The sequence below is a fragment of the Macaca nemestrina genome, chromosome 6 (assembly GCF_043159975.1).
Source record: "Macaca nemestrina isolate mMacNem1 chromosome 6, mMacNem.hap1, whole genome shotgun sequence".
In the NCBI taxonomy this organism is placed as follows: Eukaryota; Metazoa; Chordata; class Mammalia; order Primates; family Cercopithecidae; genus Macaca; species Macaca nemestrina.
In genome coordinates, this window is record NC_092130.1 from 72,061,488 (window position 1) to 72,075,163 (window position 13,676).

At 34.4% G+C, this 13,676-nt stretch overlaps 1 protein-coding gene across 1 annotated transcript in view; it reads left to right on the top strand.

The window, feature by feature from the left end:
- LOC105471091 (F-box and leucine rich repeat protein 17) overlaps window positions 1–13,676 on the top strand; it is a 544,848-nt gene that overhangs the window by 9,845 nt on the left and 521,327 nt on the right. The window contains exons 2-3 of the mRNA XM_011723457.3: window positions 4,754–4,876; window positions 7,717–7,974. Of these exons, the coding sequence (XP_011721759.1) occupies window positions 4,754–4,876; window positions 7,717–7,974 (381 nt within the window). The remainder of the gene's footprint in view (window positions 1–4,753; window positions 4,877–7,716; window positions 7,975–13,676) is intronic.

Below are 13,676 nucleotides of genomic sequence, written 5' to 3' on the forward strand. Positions count from 1 at the left end.
TACCAGATAGAGGATTCTTGGTTGACAGTTTCCTTTCAGGATTTTGAATATGTTATCCCACTGCCTTCTGGTCTCCAATGTTTCCAGTGAAATATCAGTTGTTAATCATATTGAGTGTACTTTTCATGAGTTGCATTTTTCTTGCTGCTTTCAGGGTTCTCTCGGTTTTTGTCTTTCAACAATTTGATTATGATGCATCTTGATGTGGATCTTTTTGCATTTATCCTGCTTGGAATTCATTGAGTTTATGAGTTAGATTAATGTCTTTCATCAGATTTGGAAAGTTTTAGCCATTATTTCTTCAAATATTTAAGCCTCTTTCACTCTCTCTTCTTCTGTGACTCCAATTATATGCATGTTTGGTGGTGTTCCACAGGTATGTTCATTTTCCTTCAGTCCACAGACTCGGTAATTTTAATTTTAATTTTAATTGACCTATTTTTAGGTTTGCTGATTCTTTCTTCTTTAGAGGTTCAAGGGATTTTGATGCTTCTCAAGAAAGAGATATGATTATAAGAGGTGGTAACACACAGCAAGCTTCATTTGGTGGCAGTTGGACAGGATTACATGAGAGGAAAATTCCTTTACAGCATGAAGCTGTGCAGAGACTTACAGTGAGGTAGACCACCACCCAGAAGGGGAGAAGGGCAAGGCAACCCTTGTGGGATACAGGAGAATTGGAGAGCAGGCTTACCTGTCTGGGTGATGTCACTCAGCAGCATGGTGGGATGTGTAAAAAATTGAGTTTGGTACTAGCGGGCTCTTGAGCTAATGAGTCTCATCCTTCAATGAAGAAATAACCTAAGGACCAATACACAGAGGTCATCTTTGGCTCATTTATAGAACACTTCTGCTTGCTCTAATCTGTTGACTCTCTGTGGTGAATTTTTAAATGTCAGTGATTGTATAATTTAGTTCTAGAATTCTTATTTGATTTATTTTCATAATTTCTACTTTATATTAATATTCTCTATTTGGTGAGACATTTCTACTTGGTTCTCATAATTTCCTTTAGTTTTTGGTCCGCAATTTTCTTTAAGTCTGTAAGCATGTCTTAAATTGTTGTCTTTGCCTAGTAAGTCCAACGTCTGGGTTTCCTCATGGGCAGTTTCTTTTCATTTCCTTTTTTCTTGTGAATGGACCAGCAAACTGTGGCCCTTCACAGGCCAAATCCACTGTCAGTTTTTGTAAATCATGTTTTATTGGTACATAGTTGTACACATTCATTTATGTTTTGTGTGCCAATAAAAGTTTATTTGGTTATCTGGCTAGAAAGATGGAGTGTCTCTCAGAGATACAGCCACTTGTGCTGCTGTGTGGTTTTGCATGACTGGAGCTGCTTTTATGATAAAATTAAGAAACAGTAGTGGGGATTCCTTGCTTACTTATTGGACCACAGAGTCTTCTTCACCAAATCTTTTGGCCAGAATGGTGGGTTTACTTTTGGGGTCTGTATTGCAGCTCTGCTACTGACATAGCATTTGAGACATAGCCAATAGGGAGAAAAGAGAAAAGGAGAAGAAAGGAAAACCAAAAATGAAGATTCTTCTCACATTCTCTGTCTTGCAGAGGCCCATTTTCCTGGTCCTTTGTCCAGAAAGATAGCTTTTTCTCTGAATTTTTGTTGATATTTACCTCCTGTGCATTTCTGTACAGGGCCACCCTGAATTCCATGCTAGGGGATTAAAGGGGGAAACAAAAAAAAAACCCTAGGAAACTCATCTTTGTTATTGGCCATTCTTCAAATTTTGGTACCCTTCCACAATCAGTCACTAACTTTTTAGAGTTTTGAGGTAATTGCTTTTAGTATATTGTTCAGATATTTCAGTTGTAATGTCTGCAAGTGAAAGGCTGTAGTGGGCTTAATACATGTTTGTTGGCATGGGAGACAAATTTGCTAGTGACTTTTATGGTTTTTTTTTTTTTTTTTTTTTTTTTTGAGACGGAGTCTTGCTCTGTTGCACAGGCTGGAATGCAATGGTACGATCTTGGCTCACTGCAACCTCCACCTTCCAGGTTCAAATGGTACTCCTGCCTTAGCCTCCTGAATAGCTGGGACTACAGGCACGCGCCACCATGTCTGGCTAATTTTTGTATTTTAATAGAGACAGAGTTTCACCATTTTGGCCAGGCTGGTCTTGAACTCATGACTTCATGGTCCACCGGCCTCGGCCTCCCAATGGGATTACAGGCGTGAGCCACCATGCCCGGCCACTTTTATGATATTCTGTACTTCTCACTAGACATGTTGGAGGAAAAGCTGGTTGTGAAGGGAACAGGCAGTTGTTTTCCCAAGGCCCAAGATTTAAACGTAGTAGAGATTCAAGCTTATACGTCTACAACTTTTGTCCATATAGAGGTAAGTTGTTTCGGTCATAATTATAATTGAAATCATTTATGTATTACAACAAATCCTTGACTAATAGCCTTTAGTTCAATATCATTTTGTTATAATGTTGATGAGAGAAAAAAAAAAAAAAAATTCCTAGCCGGGCCCACTGTCTGTGTAGAGTTTGCATGTTCTCCCCATGCCTGCACATGTTTTCTCTGGGTACTCTGATTTGGTTTCTTCCCACATCGCAAAGCTGTGTACATTAGGTTGTGTATAAGGTGTGCATATGTCTAGATGGTCCTGGTATGAGTGAGTGTAGGTGTGCCCTGTGGTGCATTGGTGCCCTGTCCATTGTTAGTTCCTACTTTGTGCCCTGACCGCTGGTCACCTGCAACCCTGAACTGGAATAATTGGGTAAATAATGATCTTACTTGTTTTTATTAATTTTTAAAAATGTATAGCTCACATTTATTTCAGTGTTTAATCTTATTTAATAATTCCTTTAAATTAATATCTTTTATATTCAGTTTTATTTGATTGCCTCAAAAGTATCTTCTTAGAGTTGGTTCAATTCTGGTTGCCAGTGTGGCCCACACATGGTATTTGTTGATATAGCTTTTAATTTTCCAAGATTTGTTTTGGCCCTCATCCTGACCCTAATCATCTTTTTATGATGTAACTTTTAAAAATTATTTTTTAGAGTAGATGTTATTTTGGAATAATTTTATTTTTATTGTATATAGTTAAAATATATGGTGTTTTGACATGGAATACTTTTAGATTTATAGAAAAATTGCAATGATAGTACAGAGATTTCCTCTGTATTCCTTATCTAGTGTTGATGAAAGCAGTCAAACTCTGTAAAATATTTGAAGAGATTTACTCTGAGCCACATGTGAGTGATCAGTGGCCTGTGACACAGTCCTCAGGAGATCTTGAGAACATGTGCCCAAGGTGGTTGGGCACAACCTAGTTTTGTACATTTTAGGGAGACACGAGACATAAGACATACATTGGTTCGGTCCAGAAAGGAGGGACAGACTCGAAGTCAGGACTTCCAGGTTATAGGTAGTTAAAAGATAAAAGGTTGCATTCTTTTGGGTCTTTTATCAGCCGTTCACTGAATACATAATTTACACCTGAGGGGGTGTAGAGGCATAATCACTTTTGCCTTAGTCTGACTCAGAGAACCTGCATTTTAATATAAACAGTCTGGCAGAGGAAGCAATCAGATATGCATTTGTCTCAGGTGAGCAGAGGAATGAGCGTGTTCTGTCGTCATTTGTCCCACATCTGTGAAGAGAAGCTATCAATTTACGTGGTCAGGGTGAAATTCAACAGAATTGCTTTAGGGTCAAGATCTTGAGGTTCACAGAGAATTTCCTTGTGGTCAAATTGTGAGGGAAGTACGTAGCTTTTTTTTTTTTTTTTTTTTTAATCCTTGTAGCTATCTTATTTAGGAATAAAATGGGAGGCAGGCTTGCCTGATGCAGTTCCCACCTTGACTTTTGTCTTTGGCTTAGCAATTTTGGGGTCCCGAGACTTATTTTCCTTTCATACCTGTTTGCTTTCCCTGATTTTATTTTCTTCTGACACTGTGGTACATTTGCCAAAACTATGAAATCAGCATTGGTACATTACTATTAGTTAAACTCCAGTCTTTATGTGGTTTCACCAGTTTTTCCATTAATGCCTTTTTCTGTGCCAAGGATCTAACTGGGTACTACCATTAGTTGTCATTCTTTCTTAGTCTCCTCTGGACTGTGATACTTTCTTTTTTTTTTTTTGTTTTTCATGACCTTGAATTTTTTGAGGAGTTTTGATTCAGTATTTTGTAGAATGTCCCACATTTGGTATATATATTTTCTTTATTATTAGATTGGGGTTATGAATATTTTGGAAAAGATACCATAAAGGTTAAGTACCTTTCTTATGATTTACTTTTGTTTTTCTTTTTTTCTTAAATCATATATGAAAAGTTCTCGTGGCTCCAAGGTCAAACTGTGAAACTTCAGAGTAATCTCAAGTTTGTCATTCTTTCTTCCCTAGTCTTTTTTCCCTTCCCAGAAAGGTAAATAGTTTTTTTTAAATTAGTTTTTGGTTTATGCTTTCAATTCTTTGTTGTTGTTGTTGTTTTTTAAATATAAGCAAACACAAAGATGTACATGAACACACATGTCAGTACATGCCTGTTCTCTTCCCCTCCTCTTCTTACAGAAAAGATAACATCAGTTCGTTTTTAGCTCCTATATCATAGTTTCTCTTTAAGGTGGTCTCTTTCAGTGACTTACAGTAATGGCCACTTTTATTCAAGAAGGTTTTCTTTTTAAAAAGTTAACTTTTTCTAACTATAATAGAAACCTTTTCCTGTGCCTTGAAAATGTTTAGCACATATTACATGGTACCATTTTTTATTCACAGATATTTTCCAATTTGTCACTGGACGAGCGTTGCCTTTCTGCATCATTGGTTTGCAAGTACTGGCGTGACCTTTGTTTAGACTTCCAGTTTTGGAAGCAGCTGGATCTTAGTAGTCGTCAGCAGGTATGGAATTGAATTCTAAGTAACAGTCGTATGACCTACTCAAAAAATATCTTTATTCCTCTTCAGAAATCTTTCTTCTTGTTTTTTAAGATAGTTCAAATGACTATAATCTACAGTTTCGTGCTTTTGTAGTTTTTTGTGTATATGATTTCAAGTTAAAGCTAGATTCTCATAGTAAACAAGATGGTTTTTCATGTAGATTGGTAATTTAGGGTTGCTTTTTAATTCTTTTTGTCTTTGTCTTTTTTCATTACCTTTTCAAAAACTTATTAAAGTTCTTTCTGTGGGAGATCATATTACAAATAGTTTAATAGTAGAAAATGATGGCAAACATTTTTGTAGCACTGCCGCTGTGCTGTGTACTGTTCTAAGGACTTTATACATATTAATTCATTTGATCCACCCAACAACTCTGTGAGTATATACTATTATTTTTTCTGGTTTACAGATGAAGAAATGGAAGTAAAATGGGCTACGATAACCTTTTTTTTTTCCTTAACTTTCCTTTTGGTGGACTTTCTACTCTTCCTGTTGCTTAGCTGCCTAATGTGTTTTATAGGGGCATAAATTAGGAAAAAAGAGTTTGTAGTGTTTATTGCAAACAGTTTTTTGGACTTGTTAGATTCCATTTTTAAAACTTGATGACATTTGGCATTAGAAGTTTGTAAAAATATCAATAAGAATAGCATTTTATTGAAGTACTAAACCTGGTCTAAGTTCTGCCGTGGTATATTACTACTGGTGTGCTGATAAATGTTTAGCAACTGGCTTTAAAAAAAGCCCTGATTTGTAATATTTGCCAATTTCTATTACATAAAAACTCCCACCATGACCAGTGTCAAGCTACACGTTATGCCATTGAATGCAGATTTGGAAAGAGGGGCACACTATAAACTCTTGTGAGTTGCTACGAGCCAGCTCCAGCACACTGGTAGTGTATGTGTTTGTGTGTGTGTAACACACACTTTAACCCAGTTAAGCAAGCTCACAAGGATTTGTGTGTAAGTTGTTCCCTTTCTGTTTTTCTGCTTCATTGGTAAGAGATTAAAACAATTAAGATAATTGTTATTTACCTGCTTGGGTTCATGATATTTATGTCCAAGGAAAATGGTGAGGGAGTTAGTTGTGGGCAGTAGAATGGAGAGCAGATATGTGTAAAGCAATCTATTGACTTGCTGCATCATTGCTCTTGAATGTTTGAGTTATTTATTGTGAACTCAGACTAAGAATAGCTTCTTCTTCCACCCCCAACCCCCTCCCCACCCAGCCCGCTGCTGGTAGTAAGGTGTGGAGATGAAAAAGTAAAAAATAAAAGGAGAGGTATGTCAGAGTTTTAACTTTTCTGAGAACTGTGTTTATGTTGTTTCCAACAAGTGTAAACAAAGATAGTTTTATCTTTGGCTCTTACTCCAAGTGCTACTTAACAGTGTAGTTCTTTCCTTCTATTCTACATTTCATTTGCGTTTTCTGTCTCCATTATTTTTACTGAAAGGACTTGAATAACGTTAACTTTGTTTTGTATTTTGGAAATGTGGTGATTGGTCACAGAATATGTATAGGCTAGTTTTAAAACAAAAATTCAGATGACCATCTGAATTTTTCACTAGATGAATTGAGTCTTCTGTGAAAAGCTTTTTGATGTGGACATTTCTATATAGACTTTGGTGTTTTGATATGCAAAATAGTATATTTTCTAACCTATGAATTATATGTGAGGTACTGTTTCTCACAGAAACAGTAAAAGATTAAAAAACTTATGTGCTGTGGTATCATCTGATATTAAGTATAAAAGTAAAGATTCATATAACATTATTACTGATGTATACTATTTCATGGGTTACAAATGGAAAGTGAAACATTGAAAATCTCAATATAGTTTTGTTTGTGGTGAGTTTTTGCTGAATTTGAATTTTCCCACTAAGGATAGATTTTTAGGCTTTTAATGAAATGAATACATATCCTTTGTTGGTGTTTCCTGATACCACTTCTGACATCAAGTATGTGGAGTTTTTCCACACTAACAAATAATTTTCTGACACTAACTGGTTGTACAACAATTTAATTCAGCTAACTCCCAGAGGTATCATTGAGTTTAAGGGCTCAGTCCCACAAGACTAGCCACACTTCAGATGTCAGTTGCAAGTCCCAGAAGCCACCTGAACTTCTCACTGACAAATTATAAACTTGTGAGTTCCCTTAATTTCTTTCTCTGTTTTGATAGTTAGCCACAACTATTCACAGAATTGTGGAAAATACTTATTATATTTACTGGCTTATTATAAAAGATATAGCATATAGCTTAGAGCCAGCCAACTGGAAGAGATGCAGAAGGCAGGGTATGGAATATACCTCCCTCTCAGCACTGTGATGTGTTTACCATCTGAATCTCTGTCATTTGAGTTTCTATAACCCAATTTCCAGCTTCTGTCCTCTCCTGTAAGTAGTGCTGAAAGTAATCACCCTTTAATCAAGGGTTTAGTTTTTCTGGTAAACAGTCCCCATCCTGAAGCCATCTAGGTGTCCCACTCTAAGTCACTTCATTAGTATGAACTCAGGTATGGTCTAAAGGGCTTGTTATGAATAACTAAAGAAATTCTATTGCTTAGGAGATTCCAAGAGTTTTGGGAAATCTGTGGCAAGAATTTGGAACAAAGACCAAATACAATATTTTTATTATACCAAATTCTTGTTATGCTTCAATATTAAGATGGTTTCTCTTTTGATTGTATTGTTCATGCTGTAATCTAATTAGTATATTGTTTATTGTGGAACATTTAAATAATGGAAAATAAATTTTTGTTTTTAGCAAAAGTTTAAATTTATTACTTTTTCTCTTCCAGGTCACTGATGAATTATTGGAAAAAATTGCATCAAGAAGTCAGAATATAATTGAAATCAACATTTCTGATTGTCGCAGTATGTCTGATACTGGCGTATGTGTTCTAGCATTTAAATGTCCTGGACTTCTTAGGTATACAGCCTACAGGTGTAAACAACTTTCTGACACCTCTATTATTGCGGTTGCCTCTCACTGTCCTTTACTTCAGAAAGTGCATGTAGGCAACCAGGACAAACTTACTGATGAAGGACTCAAGCAGGTAAATTTTAGCATTTATAAAGTGATTTTACTTGAATTAATTCAAAATGTTTTCTAGCAACAACATTTTAAATGGTTATGTTAAAAATAATTCCCAGAGACTCAAGTGAGTCATCTTTTTTACCTATTAATGAATATTTGTTTAGATTAGTTAACTAGAGTGCCATGGTTATAATCAGTAAATTAACTGCTGTGTTTTGTAGTGAGAGCCTGAACTTCTGTGACCAGCCATTTTATAAATTTATGCTTTTGTTACTTAAATTTTTTTCACCACATTTTGCTTTGGGCAACTGCATAGTTTGGGTCAGCATGAGATTTTAAAAATTAACTTTTAATTCCCCTTTTATTATACTAGATGACATACATACTTAAATATCTAAATGTTGAAGGGATAAATGGAAGTCCAAATTGAAGATTATAAAAGTTAGAACAAAGGGCTAATTACCTATATTTGGTACAATAAGGGGTTAAAAATAGTATTATGCATACTTTCTGTTAATTACACTTCCTTTGGAAATGGCATTTAAGGTTTCTTGGCTCAGAGTGGATTATTTATTCAGCAGATGAATATCCTTAAATTTAAACCTTATACATGAATTAACTGAAAGCTTGGTATAAGAAGAAATTTGGGAAGACTCTATCCTAAATAGTGAGTACTGAGTGTGTCAGTACAACTTATATATTAAGAATGTTACCAACTTATAAGGGAGCCTATTTTGTTTGCAAAGGCATATTGTGCAAAAAGACTTACTTGTTTTAATATTTTTCTTGATTCATTTCTGCTATGTACAGGATTATTTACTAGCAAAGCATTTCATGAAGTTCTTAAACATATTAAATTTTTTATGAAGAAATATATATTTTGTGTGTATAGCATGATTTTATTTACTTTGATGGAAATTTCTCAGCAATTTATATTTCACAATGAAACATTTCAAAAAGGTGTATGTATTTATTAAGAACTGGAATAAATCTATTTCATATTTAATTCTGATATAACACAAATAGGTAATAGTTTAGCAGACTTCTTAGGGTATACCTAGTAATTTTTGTGAAAAAGAGTAAGATTGTAGTCATGGTTGAAGTAGAGAAGGAGCAAAATTTAATATGCCAATCAAGTATTATGAATTTATCTTATATTTACAACTTTGAGAGTAATCATGTAAATCTTCCCTAGAATGTGAGGTGTTTTGGAGCCTGTTACTTAGATGTTTCCTTCAGATATTTATGGTTTCTGAATTATGAATTAGTTACATGTGAGGTAATATTCTGATAAAAGTAGCAAAACAATCAAATTTTTTTCCCCTTAGGTAGTTTTCTTCGTAAGTAATTACGTAGGATCTCATTGCAGTGTGGAGAATATTTTCCTATACTTAAGACTGCTGTAGCAGGGTATGTTTGATTTCATAATAGACTCTTTCCTCTGATGGAATAGTGTTATGGGTATAGTAGAAAGAGAATTGCTTTCATATATACATAAAATAGAAATTAAGTTTTATGAAACAATACATATCCTTATGTGCAATGCACATTGATATTATCTGTTCTGTTCTATTATGTTAAATGTTGGCCTTGACCCATTCACTAAATTAATTTTATGACCTAGTGATATTTCATAAATCCAACTATGGATTTGTATTATGGTTTTAGTAAACTAACAATGTTATGTTAAAATGTATAATAGAGTTACAAAAGCCAAAGAGGGAACTAGCCATAATTGATGACTTACCTGGGACTGTTATTTTTTCTTGAACTCATTAATTTAGCAATTGACTGAATTTTTGATTCTACAGATTAAGTTGTTGCAGGGTTCTGTTTTTTTCCTCTTCTGTCAGTAAAAATTGACAAATGTTTTAGAATGATATATGTAAATTTTATTGATAATTTCTTTAAAATATATTTTCTTTATAACTGCTATAATTTTGATTGACTTTAGCGGATACCAAGTATGTGTGCCTTTTGAATTCTGTCAGTTTGTTTACAAAAAGAGTTGCTTAAAGCATTTCAATTTGGAGCTCTAATAGATGTAGACTCTAATGTTTTAAATATCGGATTCTGCTTAACAATATTTCTTAAACATGGTGAAGCACCTAAAAAAGTCAGGCTGGTTTTGGCTGAATACTATCCTCTTTGTGAAATACCACCCTGAAATATTTATATTTTATGTTCGTAATAGTTACTCAAAATAATTTAACCAGTGGAATGTGTTTCTATTATATATATATCTTTTAAAACTACAATCATGTATCTAGGGGAAAAATCTATTTAGGAATAAGAGGCTGTTTCAATTTTCTGAAGTTTTGTTATCATCTAGCACTTGCCAGCAAACAAACGATAATTGTAGTCAAAGTATTAAAATGTATCTAAGAAATTGTATACATTAAGTTACTATTTTATGTGACTTAAATATTTGCAGTTTTAGCAATTTAACATTCCAACTCATAGTGAGCAGTAGAAATTTCTGGAAATAAGTCACTGTAGGCTTTTTTCAGAAAAAATGGTGCAAAAATAATAAATGTTACATTACTAAATTTTGAAATCTGGCTATACTATCAATTTTTAGGTCTTTAAAAATAACTATGTAGAGTACTATCAGGAAAATGTTGGAGCAGGCAGCTCCAAAACCCTACCTCTCCATAAAAACATTGAAAAACAAGCCTAAACTATCAGATCCAACTTTGTCAGCACTCTGGAAACGTCAAAGGTTTATAGTAACCAAAGAAATGCTGAGACAAGAAAAAGGCAACTGAAAGGTGGAAGGAATACTTTGTGGCTTTTTTACTTGCCTGTGCCTCACCCCTTCCCCAGCTTGGCAACAGTCTTGAAGATGACAGTCCACATTCCCAGTGTGGGCCCAGATCCCTGGTTCCAGAGGGAGCAGAGCAGACCTTATTTGCAAATTATTTGTTTGTCTGATCAACCTACTTGAGAGCTATTTGAAGGGCTGATGCAGATGCCTATATATCTGTTTTACCTAATTTAGAACCCAGTCAGGGAGGAAAATTGTGGGCATTGGTTGAACACATTATAAAGCAAATGAAAAAAACTTGCTTTTGGGCAAGCTTCTTTGGGCAATAGATTATGGTGAGACATACAATTGACCTAGGAAAAAGAGCCTGGGAGAGAGTTTTTTATTATTTTTGTTTCGAAATTAGGACAATCAGCCTCAGTGTACAGAAGGGAATTTAGCTGCATGCATGCCCAGGGCAGGACATATGTTCAGGAAAGACCTAAGAAGACCATAAAGTTTATCACTGTGTGCTTGCTAGGCCCAGTACAAGCAGTAAGTAAAGGCCAAGGCAGAGTTGTGAATGGTATGGCTAAGTCTTAAAGGAATATCCCAGCACAGCGCCAGTCTGCAAAGACTAGGATAAGTGCTTTTGTTTTTTTGTTTTAGTTTTGTTTTTAAGCTTTGACATCCAAGGAAATCTCTTTCAAAATGCTGGCTGAATGCAAGCTAAGCCTTGATTAATCAAAAACAGTGAAGCGTAGGGAGGTGGGGAGAATCTAATTTCCCAAGTTACCACGTTATAATCTAATGTTTTAGTATTTAGTTTTCAACAAGAAATTACAAGGCATGTGAAGAAAAAAGTATTGCTCATTAAAACAAAAAAGAATAAATAGAACCCATTCTTGAGGAAGCCTGGACATTGGATTTACTAGATAAAGATTTTAAATCCATTATCTGAAATATGCTCAAAGACATAAAGGAAACCATGGCCAAAGAACTGAAGGAAATTAGGAAAATAATGTATGAACAAATAGAGAATATCAATGAAGAGCTAGAAATTATGGAAAAAACCAAATAGAAATTCTGGAGCTGAGAAGTACAATAACTGAAATAAAAAATTTACCAGAGGGATTCAAGAGCTGATGTGAGCAGGTGGAAGAAAGAATAAGTGAACCTGAAGATAGGACAATTGAATTTATTGAGTCTAAGAAACAGAAAAAAGAGTGAAGAAAGGTAAGTAGAGCCTAAGAGATGGGTGGGACATCCATCAAGCAGAAGAGCATTCACATTTTAGTAATTCCAGAAGGAAAGGAGAAATAAAAGGGGCAAGAAGAATATTTGCAGCAATAATGACCCAAATTTCCAAAATTTGGTGGAAGGTATGCATCTATACATTCAAGAAACTCAACAAACTCAAGTAGGATAATGTCAAAAAGATACAAACTGAGACACATTATAGTCTAATGTGTCAAAGACACGTTCTTGAAAAGACAGAATCTTGAAAGCAGCAAAAGATAAGTGACTCATCACATACAAGCACTTCTCAATAAGATTTACAACTGTTTTATCATCAGAAACTATGGAAGCCAGAAAGCTGTGGGCTAACAATATTTAAAGTGTCAAAAGAAAAAAAAAGTCAAACAAGAATTCTGTATCTGTCAAAACTATTAAAGAATAGGGGGCCACTCAAGGGGACATTAAGATATTTCCAGATAAGCAAAAGCTAAAGGAGTTTGTTACTAATAGATCTGCCCTACAAGAAATGCTCCTGGGAGTTCTGCAGGCTGAAATAAGATACTACATGGTAAATGAAAGTCGTATGAAGAATAAAGAAAACTGATAAAAGTAACTACATAGAGGTTGAAAGGATGGAAAAAGATATTCCACACCAGAAGAGAGCTAGAATAGCTGTTTTATTATTAAAAAACAAAACAAAACAGATTTTAAGTCCAAAGGGATCCAAGAGACAAAGAGAATTATTGTATATTGATAAATATATAATATTAATCTGTCAGGAAGATACAGCAATTATAACCACGTATGTACCTAACAACAGAATCCCTAAAATATATATAGCAAAAATTGAAAGACTTGGAGAGAGGAATAGACAGTTGTACATTAATCATTTGAGACTTAAGTAATTCACTTTCAATAGTGAATAGCACAACCAGGAAGAAGATTAACAAAGAAGTAGAGGATGAACAGTACCATGAACCCATTGCACCTAGCAGATATGTACAGTACACTCAAGAACAGAAGAATACACATTCTTCTCAAGTGCACATGGAACAGTCTCACAAATAGACCATATGTTTGATCACAAAACAAGTTTTATACATTTAAAAAAGATTGAAATCATTCAGTGTGTCTTCCCTAACCATAATGGAATGAAACTAGAAATCAATAATAGAAGGAAAATTGGAAAATACTCAGATATGTAGAAATTAACAGAGCCTTGCAAAACCAATGGATTATAGAAGAAATTACAAAGGAAATTAGAAAATATCTTGAGATGAGTGAAAATGAAAGCACAACATTCCAAAACTCAAGGGATGTAGCAAAAGCAGTGCTTAGAGGGCAGTTTATAGCTGTAAAAGCTTACATTAAAAAAGAAGATCTGAAAGCAGTAATCAAAGCGTACACCTTGAGAAAGAAGAGCAGACTAAACCCAAAGTTCGTGGAGGGAAGGAAATAATGATCAGAGCAGAGATAAACATGATAGAGGACAGAAAAGCTATGGAAAAAAAATTACTGAAAACCAAACTAGGTTCTTTGAAAAGATTTGAAAAAACCCTGACAAACTTTTAACTAGATTGACTAAGAAAAAAATACTCAAATTAGTAAATCATAAATGAAAGAGTAGACATTACTACTGACTTTATAGAAATAAAAGGATTGCGTGAGAAAACTATGAATAACTGCATACCAACAAATTGGATAGCCTAGATGAAATGGAAAAATTTCTAGAGATA